We start from the raw sequence: 14,978 nt of genomic DNA on the forward strand, positions 1-14,978 counted from the left end.
AGCTCCTAGGGATTTGATTTTGCTTGTCATTTGTTGAAATAAATATAAAAAGTACAGTGAGTTCGTGACTGTTCGTTGAATGTGACCCACAATCTCCGATTCTCCTCCGTGGCCATGGAAAAATTAATATTTATAATGACAACAATTATACTTTGTCATTTAAAAGTTTCCAACAAAGAAATGGATCGACTTCTGTCAGCTTGTTGAACACACACTTTTATTTGGATAATGTACCATATGATGACTGAAGCAGCAGCGAGCGACACTGTATTCAAGCTAATCGGGTAAACACTGTAAAACAAATTCTACAAAACCTAAGAAAGAAATGCAGTGCATATCATGCAGTGCGATAAGATAGCTTCTCTTCCATGCAAACGATACAATGAAGAATGAATGGTTGTTTAACTAAAGGCAAAAACAAAACAAAAGATAAGCATTTATCCTTATAGAGAATGAGAAGTAACCATGGGAACGGATAGCGTATCCTGCTAATATGGCGGCGCCTTCCCGAAATGCAATGCGGAGTGAAAAGATCGTGACGTAACTCCTCATTCTCTATTGCATTAATAGAAAGCAAAATAATATAAATACGTGTAATACAAAGTATTTTTTCCAAAACTAAGTTTTATTAGTGTTTTTGTGCTGTGACGGTGAGGGCGGGAACATATGTGTCGTAGCCACGCGCACTTAGCCTGCCCTACTACATCATGTGGCTCTCACGATAAACTTAGCTTGTTGGTTTCCATTCTCCATAGCTCACTCCAAGTGATTTTACGCCGTTCTATACCTTCCCACCTCATCCAGCGGCCTTGTTGGGCTTGGAAGACTGCTCTAGCGCATCTAGTTGCTTCCTCCTGATGACATACCTCCTCCACCACCAGGTTTCGCTGTTCCTTTGCTGTTGCCTTATGCCATTTAGGTGTTATTATTCCCAACCCAAGTCCCCCTCTACCATATTGGACTTGCCCCACAATATCCCAGTGTCTGTGAACTGCCTTTGCATCAGCAACTGCTGTAACTGGATTCCATTTCCTCCCTGTCGCCAATGTTGGAGCAGCATCTCTTACGCAGGGATCGCGGGATTCTTTAAGCATCATCTCCAGCCTCGTTTTGGCGCATTTGTACTCCTCCACAAGGCTTGAAATAGGAAGAGAAAGAGCTCCATTGCCGTACAGCCCTATGCTGCTAAGGCATCTTGGTAGCCCAATCCATTTCCTCAATTGTGTACTCACCAGTCTCTCCAGGTGCTTGGCGTGAGATAAATTGAGCTTGTATATGGAAATTGGCCACATAAGCCGTGGCAACAAACCAAATTGGAAGCACCACAGCTTCAACTTCCGCGGAAGAGCTGTACCATTGATTCTCTTGAGTCCACTGACTGTCTCTTGCCTGAGTTGTTCCACCTGTTTTGAGTCTTTAAGGTCTACGGTGTACCAACGTCCAAGGCTTTTGATGGGCTTTTCCATGACCGTTGGTATGGGCTCTCCCGCTATACAGAACCTGACATTAGTAAGTTGGCCTTTGACAATGGAGATGCTGTGAGATTTTCTGGGTTTAATCTCCATTTGTGCCCATCTGATGTTTTCCTGGAGCTTATCCAGCAGCCGCTTAGTACATGCTTTAGTCATTGTGATGGTAGTCATATCATCCATGTATGCCCTGATTGGAGGGAGCCGCAACCCATTTTTCAAACGTTCCCCTCCAACCACCCAACGGGATGCCCGGATTATGATAGTGAATGTCAGTGGAGAGATGGTACAACCTGCCATTATGCCAACCTCCAGCTATGCGTTGAACTTTTCCGGAATGAAAATAGTTATACGCATCTAAGCTGCGATATGCCTTGAACGCCTCCCTTGTATATGCACATTCCTTCTCGACTAGGTATTCAAAGATGTGTACCTGACTGACCTCCGGTAAATCAGACAGGTCTGTAGAAAAACATTCTTGCCTCAACATTTTGTTGAACGGGTCTGGTAGTGTAACTTTGTCGCATTTAAGTTTGGCCAAATAACGGTTCTTTTCTTCTACTGGTAACCCAAAATAATAATGACTAGACATAGTTTTAACTTGCTAGCTAATTTACTTGTTATTTATTTCGCTTATTATTAGAAATAATCTACTCTAGAGGGACTTTGTTGTTGTTGTTGTTATTGAATGTCTGCGGAAGTGTACCGGAAGTTAAGTTAGGGCCACAAAACCACGCATGCGCAGTAACGTTTCTTTATGTCGTTGCCGTTGAAACCGTCTATACAGGCTATGCTCTGGGGCTGGGCGGACAGGAGGAATAGGCCGTTTCTTTCTTTGGTGAGCCTTTTTTTTCTGTTGAGAATGTCTAGTTCTTGATTTTACAGTTGGTAAAGCTAGTGTTTATGTCTGTGTGGCATTATGCTTTCGAGTAGAAATAATGACGCTGTTTTTGAAAATGTGGTTATGCAACACCGTCTATTGTCACATATGAAATTTCACAAGATACACTTTCAAAACTCTTCATAAGTGTTTATATTCATAAATAATTTTCGAAGGCTAAAAACTATTCGATGGTTTGTTTTTTGGACCTTTTGGTTTTAATTTTGTGGGGACTTTTTCCGAATTCAAAATGAAAGTGAAACTATTCACTGCTTGGTAAATATGGTAAAAAAAAAAAGTATGTGAAAACAAATCTGCATCGGTAATCCTTTTGATCTTTTATTTAAAAAAAAAATACAATCATCTAACCTTTCATTGGAGACGAAGAATTTAAAAAAGGGTGAAAATAACATTATGAAATAAATATTTTGTTTTAATACACATTGGCCACAATTAATCATACCCTTTATTCAATACTTTTTGCAACCTCCTTTTGCCAAGATAACATCTCTGAGTCTTCACTCATAAAAGAGTTTGGAGAACATCTGACAAGAGATCAGAAACATTCCTTCATCCAGGCCCTTCCGATTTCCAGGTCCATGTTAGTGATTTTCCTCTTTAGTTCACCCCACTCATTTTTTTATAGGGTTCACGTCAGGTAACTGGGATGGCCAGGGCAGAAACTTGGTTTTGTTTTCAGTGACCTATTTTGATTTTGATTTTGATGTTTGTTTTTGGGTCATTGTCCCGTTGGAAGATCCAACCTGGGCCAGTTATAAGATTTCTAGCATGGACAGTTAGTTTAAAAAAATTTTTATCTGTTGGTATTTGATAGAATCCATGATGCCATGTATCTGAACAAGATATCCAGGATCGCTGGCAGAAAAATATGCCCAAAACATTAAAGATCCAGCAGTATAATTAATTGTACAAATGGGGTACTACTTTTTTATCCCTGTGTGCACCAAACCCATCTTGAGTGTTTGCTGCTAAAATGCTCCGTTTTTAGTTTAATTTGACCATAGAACCCAGTCCAGTTTGAAGTTCCAGTACTATCTAGCAAATGAATATGCTGGAGTTTTTGAATGAGAGCATTTTCTTTTCTTGATTTTTCTTGAACAACATGTAATGATGTAGGTGCTTTTTGATAAATTTGTTTGAGGCTTTCTGACCTTGAGACTCAACTATTTACCTACTATCAACTATTTTTCAAACTATCCTCCTCACGTTGCTTTAAGACAATAAATACGCATCCTGTTCCAGGCAAATTTGTAACATGTTTAGTTGATTGGAATTTCTTAATTATTGCCCCGATGGTGGAAATGGGAATTTTCAACACTTTAGCTTTTTTCTTACAGTTACTTTCTAATATGTGAAGTTCAACAATGTTTTGATGCACATCAGAAATATATTCCTTGATTTTACTCATTGTGATCAATGATTAAGGGAATTTGGCCTTTGTGTTCCCTCATATTTATATTCTTGTGAAACAGGAAGCCATGGCTGGATAATTTCATGTTCCCTGTCACCCTGGTGTGATAAAAAAAAATGCAAATATGAATAGGAATATATTTCAGAGATATTTTAATCATAAGAATTTCTAGGGGTACCAATAATTGTGGCCATTGTGTAGGCTACTAGAGAAAAATATTTATTTCATAATGTGATTCCCCCCCCTTCACTTTTTTTACGTCTATTGAAGGTTAGATTATTATTTTTTTTTCTTTTTGACATTTTTGAATGAAAGATCAAATTGATAAACAATGCAGACTTATTTTCACAGCCTTCTTTGATAATTTATTTACCACGGGTGTAAATAATTTTGAGCACAACTGTAGGTCTACTTTAAGTTATGAATTAAGCTTGATTGAATCTGTTTTAACATGTTTGTTGTTCATGTAAGCCCTAAAATAGAAAATGAAAGCATGCACAGAACAAGCTAGAACTTGATAAACTGGAATATCTTACAGTTTATTTCCCTTTTAGTCTAAAATGGTCAATGAAAAGATTTCTCCAGCCCCGTGTATATAGTTTGTGTCTTAATAAATGCATACATGTTAGTTATTTTATTTTATTTTGTTCTCTTACATTATTTTTGCATAGCCATTTTTGTTCTCTTTCAGACCTTAGAAATAATTTAGCCTTTTTTGCTACTGTGTATTATAGATTGATAATTGATCAACCTCTTTGCATGTGAAATTATTATGTATTTGCTGTTTTTGCTGTTTTTTGCTTTTCTCATTAGCTATAACCTTTTAACTCTTATTTATTATTTTAACTCTTTACAGAATTCAACTGATTACTGTACTTACTCAAGAGGGGTCATGCCGAGTATGTAGAGGAAGAAGAGTTTGTTGGAGTTTTCTGCCAAAGCATCTTAAGTCTCCGTCAAACAGATCATCTAAAGGCAGGGAACCTGCCATCAGGATATGAAATAGCCTTTATATGCATATAAACAGAGACCTAAAGTACCTCTCAGTGAACAGGAATGCAAGTACCGGGATCTAATTCATTATTTAATGTGAAGTTGTAAAGAAAGAAATAGCTTCATGAAATCTGAGGGTGAAACATTTTCCTTCACTTTGATGGACTAAAATGGACTAAATAATCCTTGTTTGCATTTTATATGGACATGTTATTGCTGAGGACCATTATATCCACCATTGCTGTCATCATTGCTACTAATTTTGAACTTTGCTTCTGTGGATGTGCCCGTGCTGAATATGATATAAATGGAGAATGCTGCCCCATGTGTGCCCCTGGTAAAGTACAAATGTTTACTTTGGATTGTGTACAATAAAAGCTGGAATACACTACACAAACTTTGGACAGATTTTTGCCCAATGTTTGCAGTCTGGAGAAGTTGCTGTTAGTTGCCGAAAGTCAGAGCCAGTCTGCAACTTGTGGGCAGGCAGAGTTGACAGATTTGACAGAAAATAGTGTATGATGGTAAAGAATCAAGATTTTTTATCTTCAGGCTATGATTCTATCCAGTTGGAGATCAAACATGTTTAATATTTTAAAATGATTTTTGAACATTCATTTGTCATATGTCTTGAAGCAACGAGACATGTTTCTGTGTGAGATGAGTTTGAAACGTTTGGAAAAACTGGAAGTGTGCAATCCTTGATGATTTATTGTATGGTGTCCAGGTTTTCCTGGTAACCATAATGTATAATGCCAAGTGTTTTCAAATCTTAAAATTTTAAAAGTTGTGTAGCGTATTCTGGCTGTGAGTAATGTTAACCAATTTAACAAATAATAAGAGTTAATAGATCCTAAATAGTTAAGTTAAAATTTAAAGTTAAAAGTTATGTTTTAAAGACAGAGAGCACAAAGATACACTGTTTTCAAACGTGTATTACACAAGTCATTTAAACTATTGATTTAGTTTTGTTAAAATGCTGTTATGGCTATGTTGTGAAAAACTTTTTGTCTGTAAGACAGACATGACTAGTGTCAGCTGATAAGTCATGTGATGCAGCAAAGAGGTCACTTGACCAAAAACGTTTCCATGACTATGTTTGTTTGATATGTAATCACTTTCTTTAAAGAAAAAACTTGTTTTACCTTTCTTGTAGGGAACCGTGTTTATTGGCATTGTACTATAGACACAAGTACAACATGTGTTCCTTGTCCTGCATCAACTTACACAGATGAATCCAATGGACTCACAAAATGTTTTTCCTGCACTGTGTGTGACACAGGTGTGTGCCCATTAACGCAATGGTAACGAGATATAAAACTGTAATAAGGAAGTGCTGTCTAATGTATTTACACTTTAAATATGATGTTGCTTTGTTTTTGTGTCCACAGTCCAACAATTAAAAGTGAAAAAGGCCTGTACACGCTCTGCAGATACAATTTGTGAGCCTAAGGAAGGATTCCATTGCATTAAACTAAATAAAGACTCCTGTGCATTAGCAGTGGAACACACTGAATGTAAACCTGGACAATATATTAAACAAACAGGTGGGTGTATATATACTCAATTGTAGAGTTTTAAAAACAGGGACAAAATGCATGCAAAATTTATTTTAGCTATTGTATTTTACCCTAGGTACAAAAAAAAGAAGCTTTAATAACATTTTAAATACATTTTATATTTGATATTTTTACAGGAACAGCATTTACAGATACTGTATGTGCTGGCTGCACAGATGGAACTTATTCAAATGGCTCTCTGATGGCCTGCCTACCACATTCAAAGTGAGAAGTGTCCACAGATCAGAGAATTTCATTTAAAGATTACTCTAAAACTGGATATACTAATATCACTGAATTAAATATCTTCAGATGTGAGACTATGGGACTTACAGAAATAAAAGCAGGAACAACATCCTCTGATGCTGAATGTGAGAAAGTGACTTCAGTTGGTCTTATAGTTGGAGTCACAATTACAGTTCTTGTAGCTGTAGCTGTGACATTATTAGCATGCATCACATACAGAAAACATAAAGCAAGGCACTCTAACAAAAGTAAGAACTAAATTCTTACTATAAAATTGCACTAAATGCTCATTTTAACGTTACTATAATTAACATTAGCAGTGCTAATACTTTTTATATTGCAGGTGTCTGTTACACCCCACAACAAGCAACCGAGGATGATGAATCGGTAAGTGAATATTTGACCTGTTCTTTATTTATGCAGTAAAACATTTATAATAGGAAGCACCTTACTAAAATATTGATGTAGTCTTAAAACTAAAAGTACATAAAGCTTTATTTTATTTATTTATTTTTTTTAAAGAAATGGCCGACTCAGTTGGACCTACTTTGATAAACCAGTATTAACAGGTAAGAGCCAAAAGCTGATCAATAGGATCTTTATATTATAGTATAGTATAGTATAGTATATAAGAGTGCTCACATGAAACCTGTTGTGTAGTTCTTCCTTTGAAAAAGTGCTTTCTAGTAAAGGTCCTGACATTTCAGAATCTATGACCCAGAATCTCCAAATGACAACCATTTATTTTTCAGCACTGATTTTTCTTAAAAAAAAACAAAAGAAACTAAATAAATGACTACTATAGAGTGCATTCAATTGACTTAAATTGACTTGGGGAAAAAATAAGATATAAATTGTATGACATGACAATTTAATTATTAATGAAATAATGTTCATGTAATTATTTTCAGATATTGTTGTCTAGACTAGTGAGAGGGAAAAGCTTTTCTAAACTCTGAATCAGTTGAATCAAGTGCTTTGCAAAATGATTTGCTCTTTCAAATCACTTGAAGCAGCACATTCTGGTGGCACCTATAGTCAAAACAACATAAGGAGAACACCACACGAATGTGTAATGACACCTTTTGCAAATTGTTAAGGTTTTCATAAAAGTATAATCTATCAAATCATTAAATATCATAAAACATGAAGTGTATGTTTTTGTGTTCTTTTATTGATTTTAGTGTTTGTTTTGTGGTTTTTGAGAGGGCTTGCTATCAGGCCAATCTGAGACAAGGCCTATATAACATCACTCTCTATTTTTCCATATATGACTGTCATTAAAACTGAACCTACATTATAAAGCTCACTGATCAGTTAAAACCATATTTCTGCTTCATTGGTCAACAAGATCCACGACCTTTGTGAACCATCAAAATGTACAAATGTAAAAAAAACAAAAAAACAATCTAGCATCTATCACTAGTCTAGAACCTCTCATTGCTTGATGTGTGTTCACTTAAATGACACAAGTAGTGCAGTGAAATTAAAAGACCATTGTGGGAAAAAATGCGTATTACACAGGCCAATTTTGTGTTGAGTAATACAGGACATAAAGGCATTTTTACAGATCACATTATGAGGAAAAATGGCTTAAGCACAGGGCCTAAAACTAGCTTTTTGCCACACCTGCCAATGGCCGGTGATGTGATTAAATTTATCAGCCAAAATTTTTTTTTACCGGCCATTAAACAATTTTTGCAAAAACAGGCAGTTATTACTACTACAATGACTAAACATATTTACAATGTTTTTAATTTGTCCTTTACTTACAAGAAAAAACAACAACAAACAGTTGTTTTTTTGTCCCTATAAAACAACGAGATGCATACTCTGTTTGCAGTGCGTAGCCTGGTGTGTATTTTTTTCACCGCATCCATGTTAACAAATTAGAGCAGGGCTATTCAATTAGCTTCATTTGAGGGCCGGATTATCGAACTGAAAATCTGAAGGGGACCAAGGGAGGGGGGGCCGTCTGGATCTCTTTCTGGGGGGACCTATAAAATTAGAACTTAAATTGAAATCGAAAATCTATAAAAGGTTAACATTAGTGTTGTCTGTCAATCGATTCAAAAAATAATTAATCACATTTTTCTGTAATCATGATGAATCGCATATTTATATTGTCGTAATTTCACATTGAACCTCCAAATTAATGTAGAAACAACATATAGATAGTATTTTTAAAATGTTTTTAATGGTATCTTTTTACTAAGTAACCTATTGTTAATGAAGTATTGGTCCCAATACTGCTACTGGTGTCTCTATTAAATGCATTTTCCCTCAATTTTACCTAGCCTATTAATTATAGCCATTCAACATTACAGTATAATAGAAAGCCATTATTTTTAACATTTAAAAGGCTCTGAAATATTAAGTGATTTTAAAACAATCTTCACATAAACTATAAATTGTATATGCATAAACTATACAGATTAATCTTTATTCAAGTTTCAAAAGTTAATCAGCGACTAGAGCAGTCGAGTGATTTCTCTTTTTCTTTTGTACTTTGATTTACATCAATGACAGACTTTGGCGGGTTTTACTTTAAAAGCAGCGGTGTCTCTTTAAAACCTGAGCCGAACGAGCAACCTTTGCACCGTTTAGGCGGCGTAATCACAGGTATGTGTCGCCACATTCTCGGGTTATGAAGAATAGAGAAGGGAAAAATTAATCTTCCGAAATGAAGCAGCAATATCTTATCAGGTAAAAGTTATTAGAACCATGTCTAGGTACAAGCTGGCCATCACACTGCTCTGACCTTATCAGTCCGTTTGTATCCTATTATTTAATTCGCTTTTGTCGCTTAATGACAGAACAGCTAACCAATCCCGATGAGCTCGTATTCGGAAAAGACTATTTTACTCGCTTACATCAGAAACAGCGAATCTCTTTAAAAACTGGCTGTTGTTCTCACTACATTGCATTGTTATATTTCGTAAAAGTTTTACCCGCCAACTGGCGACTGACACTGTTACACATACTCGTCTATTTTTACTCGCATTTGGCGCTTGGCGAGTGTTAATTTTAGGCCCTGTTTAAGCACATCAGTGGAACAAAGGATTAATTATGCTTTTCTTTCCACAGAATCGCAACAGTTTTTTTTCTCCACTAAGAAACAGAAAAGGACACTAATGATGTTAAAAGTGTATGTTCATTTGATGAATATTGTTTTACATTTAAATAATAAAAACTACAATGATGACCTTATGTTTATGAGCCATTTGTCACAAAGAAATCAGTGACCAGCCAGCTTCTTTCTGCAATGTAAATCCGCAATGTAGTTTTCTCTGGAGTGACCATGGATACACTGATTCCAACATCAACTGCAATCGAGAGAATATGGAATGATAACTTTTTTTTTCTTTTGTGAAATGCAATATCATACTGTGTTCATTATAACTATGGCCCTGTCCCAATTGGCACACTTCATGTGCACTTGCGGTCTTGTGACTTACAATGGTTGAACACAAAATAAGATATTTTGAAAAATTTTAGTATCCAATCAGTTGATGGGCACCATTGACTTCCATAGTAAGTAACCTATTGTTAATGAAGTATTGGTCCCAATACTGCTACTGGTGTCTCTATTAAATGCATTTTCCCTCAATTTTACCTAGCCTATTAATTATAGCCATTCAACATTACAGTATAATAGAAAGCCATTATTGTTAATATTTAATAGGCTCTGAAATATTAAGTGATTTTAAAACAATCTTCACATAAACTATAAATTGTATATGCATAAACTATACAGATTAATCTTTATTCAAGTTTCAAAAGTTAATCAGCGACTAGAGCAGTCGAGTGATTTCTCTTTTTCTTTTGTTCTTTGATTTACATCAATGACAGACTTTGGCGGGTTTTACTTTAAAAGCAGCGGTGTCTCTTTAAAACCTGAGCCGAACGAGCAACCTTTGCACCGTTTAGGCGGCGTAATCACAGGTATGTGTCGCCACATTCTCGGGTTATGAAGAATAGAGAAGGGAAAAATTAATCTTCCGAAATGAAGCAGCAATATCTTATCAGGTAAAAGTTATTAGAACCATGTCTAGGTACAAGCTGGCCATCACACTGCTCTGACCTTATCAGTCCGTTTGTATCCTATTATTTAATTCGCTTTTGTCGCTTAATGACAGAACAGCTAACCAATCCCGATGAGCTCGTATTCGGAAAAGACTATTTTACTCGCTTACATCAGAAACAGCGAATCTCTTTAAAAACTGGCTGTTGTTCTCACTACATTGCATTGTTATATTTCGTAAAAGTTTTACCCGCCAACTGGCGACTGACACTGTTACACATACTCGTCTATTTTTACTCGCATTTGGCGCTTGGCGAGTGTTAATTTTAGGCCCTGTTTAAGCACATCAGTGGAACAAAGGATTAATTATGCTTTTCTTTCCACAGAATCGCAACAGTTTTTTTTCTCCACTAAGAAACAGAAAAGGACACTAATGATGTTAAAAGTGTATGTTCATTTGATGAATATTGTTTTACATTTAAATAATAAAAACTACAATGATGACCTTATGTTTATGAGCCATTTGTCACAAAGAAATCAGTGACCAGCCAGCTTCTTTCTGCAATGTAAATCCGCAATGTAGTTTTCTCTGGAGTGACCATGGATACACTGATTCCAACATCAACTGCAATCGAGAGAATATGGAATGATAACTTTTTTTTTCTTTTGTGAAATGCAATATCATACTGTGTTCATTATAACTATGGCCCTGTCCCAATTGGCACACTTCATGTGCACTTGCGGTCTTGTGACTTACAATGGTTGAACACAAAATAAGATATTTTGAAAAATTTTAGTATCCAATCAGTTGATGGGCACCATTGACTTCCATAGTAGGAAAAAAAAATACTATGGAAGTCAATGGTGCCCATCAACTGTTCGGATACTAACATTTTTCAAAATATCTTATTTTGTGTCAACAGAAGAAAGAAACTCTACAGGTTTGGAACAAGTGGTGGGTAAATGATGACAGAATTTTCATTATGGAAGTGAACTACTCCTTTAAGTCCACGAGACCGTAAGTGTCTCATTCCTCATTTTAGCTTTCAAAAAAAGAGTCCCCGCACTGAGGCGTTAAAATTGGCTACGCAAAATGGCGGTTTAAAACAACAAGGATAAAGATGGTGGGGTTTTTACAAGATGTACGACATGAGAGATTTCTTTTTCTTCATTTCGGTAAGACGAAGAGCTGTGTGAACCGGTCGTGTTGTCCTTTGAAAAGTCAAAACGCCATTAAAATAGAAAGTAAGATAAATAAATAGGGAACACTACATAAAGAGGGAGGTCTTGGCGATTAATCAAAAGTGAAAGTTAAAATCGTTAAATATTCTTTTTTTATTTGTTCATGAAATCATGACAGTTTTGAATGGCGTAGTTGGTACTTAAATTGTTGCATTATTTTTCCTTACAGTTCTTTGTACACTGTTCGCATTCGGAAAAGCTTGTGGTCCGAGTGAATATAAATCATCTGCTGGAGAATGTTGCCCCATGTGCAGTATTGGTAGGTTCACTAATCATTAAGCACATTTTAAATAAGTGATACTAACATTGATAGTTTTACAATGTACAACATACATTTTTTTTTCATTCTATTTCAAAAGATACCTAAAAATCTGTAGTTACATGAACACCGGATGTAAGGGGCACGTTGTGACGCATTTTAAATACACTTTCATTTGCGATATATAAAGCTGTCTACACTGGAAGCAACTGTCTGGAAAATTTAGATTTTTCATATTTTTTTCGTAAATTATATTCGATATATATTTTATTAGTTTTAATACAATTTAATATATTATTAATATAGGCTAACAATTTAAGATAAAATATTAATATGCAATTGTAGAAATAATCAGGGTTTATACTATTTATATAAAATTTTCCTCCAAAATACATTCAGATAAAAGTTATTCACCTATGCATTCGTTGCTGAAATCTTGCCTTGATCTCACCGCTGATCACTCGTTTTTCTTCTGGGTAATATCCCCGTATTACGCATTCTTCCTTCTCGGTTGGCGAGGGGTGTATCTTCTTCCTGCGCCCATCCATGCCCTGTATGTTACGTCTACTGTAAATACGCCAATCAAATAACCTGCCAAAAGCTGTGACTTAATGATTTATATTTACATCAACCACAGCATCTCAGATGAACGCACGCAGAACTTGCTTCTCTGTTAAGGTCGATGGTGAAGCATGTGTTATCTATAGGGCTCCATTTGAAGCATAGGGTCAGAGTAAACGTTTTTTGTATAGTTATTGAATCTGCATAAAGTATGAAAACACCTAAGTGAAACACATGTTCGATTATATATTCGTGAAAATATGCAGACATAATTTTTTATCATTATACAACATGCTTTGCTTATGGCCGGTAACAATTTATTACACTTGTTAAATTCTGCCACCAGAATCACTTGCAACTGTATCGTATGCATTATTGCCTTGTTTACATGTCTGGTCTGCTGTCTTCCCACCCCGAGATTAGTAAATAACTTACTTTATGTGTTGTTTGTAGGATCAATAGTTCGCAGTGACTGTAGTGGGAACTTAAGTACCGCATGCAAACCCTGCACTCCAGGAACATTCATTAGTGAACCTAGTGGCCTTCCTAAATGTTTCACATGCAGAAACTGTGTTGAAAGTATGTATTTTTAATGTTTTCTTTAACCTTCAGAATGTGTCATTTTATTGTATTACTTAAGTATGTATTGCTATGTGTCCTCTTTTAGGTCAAGGCTTTTACATCCAGCGTAAATGCACTACAATACAAGACACCATCTGTGGTGTACTTGATGGATATTACTGCATTGATTACTCAAATTTACAGTGCAGTCATGCTCAAAAACACAGTGTTTGCAAACCAAGTCAAGAAACAAAAACACCAGGTATTGTTTCAGAATACTTAAAAAAAAAAAAATCTTATATATTCCTATTAAAAAATTCCTATATTTTTCATGATTTAATGTTCAAAGGGATAGTTCACCCAAACAGGTGAATTTTTTAAGAACACTTTCTGTGTCTGCTTACAGGAACAAAGACATCAGATGCAGTATGTGTGAACTGCCCTCATGGGTTTTATTCTCCATTAGGTCTGAACTGCACCAAATGGACAGAGTAAGTAAAATATTATTTGTACTTCCTGCAGTATTTGCATTTTTATCTGTATTTAATGATGTTTATTTTTTCTCAGTTGTTTAGCTAGGAATGAAATAGAGACAGAAAATGGCAGCTCTGATAAAGATGTCACATGCACACCGAAAAGACGGGAAAGATATGGTCTCATTTTTGCAATAGTTTTAACACCATTGTTCTACATAATTCTATACCTTGCCCCACAGAGCACAAGTAAGTACATGCTGGATTCATCTGAGTTTTAATTTTTCACACAGTGCAATCAGAATGGTTTGATTAAAGAAACCTGGATAGTAAATAACTAACCAAATGCTGGTGGTTTTGCTGGTGATTATTAAAATGAAAGATTATAATTAATTAATTAATTAAATCATTAATAAATGTCCTTAATTTTGTATTGTGATAAAATTATGTGATCTTGCTTGTATAGAGATCAGACTAATACATTTTATTTAAAAAGACTTTAACATCACAGAATCTTGTATTATATTTAGTTATTCTCATTAAGATTGTTAGTAGGGTAAGAAATGTTAATACATATAAAATAAATAATAAAAATAAATAAATCATATACATAAAATGGCAATACACAATATACCCACAATTTAAGTCTTCTTTTAAGAAGAGACTTTTGGTTTTAACAGTTTACTTTTGGAGTGTTTTTTTTTGTGTGTGTCCTGTTACAGAATGTACTAATTATGTTTGTGTTTATTGCACTATTGTACTATAATCACCACAAATAACATATCATTTTTTATGTTTTATAGGTTGTAAACTTAAAGTAAGTCCTTTTAATTAAAAAAAAAATGTCATGTGTGATACTGCATTTTTCAGCAATTTAATTTTGGTCAATCACCAATTACTATTGAACTATGTATATTATACTTCACATGTTTAATCCTTTAAAAATAATTTACTCTGTTATGAGTTCTTTGAGTTCATGAAAGTTTTGAAAAATTTCATGAAAATTATTTGCCTGGATATTGACTGATGTTGGTTGTTGTTACACTCAACAGCATCCTGTTGAAGAAACAAATCATGCAAATACAACACAACACAAAAACAACACACTGTAAGAAGTAATAACTTTCTTCAGTCTTGTCATTCAGGTGACAAAGTTATAATTAACCTAATATATGTACTTATTGTTTGTTTACAGGGAGGAAAACTGAGGAACAAGTTGATTCCCAAGAATCTCAGTCACACCACCTGCTGGTTCTGTAGCAGCCTACTTATTATAGGA

At 35.0% G+C, this 14,978-nt stretch overlaps 1 protein-coding gene across 7 annotated transcripts; it reads left to right on the forward strand.

Moving 5' to 3' along the window:
- The first annotated feature begins 2,227 nt into the window (after positions 1 to 2,227).
- Positions 2,228 to 14,978, forward strand: tnfrsf14 (TNF receptor superfamily member 14). 7 transcript variants are annotated; one of them, XM_016495137.1, is made up of 11 exons: positions 6,790 to 6,827; positions 6,923 to 6,966; positions 7,102 to 7,148; positions 12,015 to 12,104; positions 13,119 to 13,244; positions 13,333 to 13,488; positions 13,633 to 13,717; positions 13,794 to 13,948; positions 14,503 to 14,516; positions 14,752 to 14,807; positions 14,895 to 14,978. In XM_016495137.1, exons 2-11 carry the CDS (start codon positions 6,956 to 6,958, stop codon positions 14,905 to 14,907), a joined length of 753 nt encoding a protein of 250 aa, XP_016350623.1. In that variant the 5' UTR covers positions 6,790 to 6,827; positions 6,923 to 6,955; the 3' UTR covers positions 14,908 to 14,978. The 7 variants fall into 7 exon arrangements, with proteins under 7 accessions (XP_016350622.1, XP_016350620.1, XP_016350619.1 ...); XM_016495136.1 differs by lacking the exons at positions 13,119 to 13,244; positions 13,333 to 13,488; positions 13,633 to 13,717; ... (2 more) ...; positions 14,752 to 14,807; positions 14,895 to 14,978 and adding exons at positions 2,228 to 2,307; positions 4,638 to 5,111; positions 5,931 to 6,056; positions 6,166 to 6,321; positions 6,471 to 6,558 and having other exon boundaries at positions 6,646 to 6,827; positions 12,015 to 12,071; XM_016495134.1 differs by lacking the exons at positions 12,015 to 12,104; positions 13,119 to 13,244; positions 13,333 to 13,488; ... (3 more) ...; positions 14,752 to 14,807; positions 14,895 to 14,978 and adding exons at positions 2,228 to 2,307; positions 4,638 to 5,111; positions 5,931 to 6,056; ... (1 more) ...; positions 6,471 to 6,558; positions 9,667 to 9,784 and having other exon boundaries at positions 6,646 to 6,827.

The sequence above is a fragment of the Sinocyclocheilus anshuiensis genome, unplaced genomic scaffold (genome assembly GCF_001515605.1).
Source record: "Sinocyclocheilus anshuiensis isolate Anshui unplaced genomic scaffold, SAMN03320099.WGS_v1.1 scaffold122, whole genome shotgun sequence".
Taxonomy (NCBI): Eukaryota; Metazoa; Chordata; class Actinopteri; order Cypriniformes; family Cyprinidae; genus Sinocyclocheilus; species Sinocyclocheilus anshuiensis.

Bases quoted from the DNA above. Each gene is read 5' to 3' on its own strand.
- tnfrsf14 (XM_016495133.1), top strand. From the start codon at position 4,976: ATGGACATGTTATTGCTGAGGACCATTATATCCACCATTGCTGTCATC. The intron at 6,828-6,922 runs GTAAGAACTAAA...TTTATATTGCAG, and splicing joins AGCAAGGCACTCTAACAAAA to GTGTCTGTTACACCCCACAA. The intron at 6,967-9,666 runs GTAAGTGAATAT...TTCTTTCCACAG, and splicing joins CAACCGAGGATGATGAATCG to AATCGCAACAGTTTTTTTTC.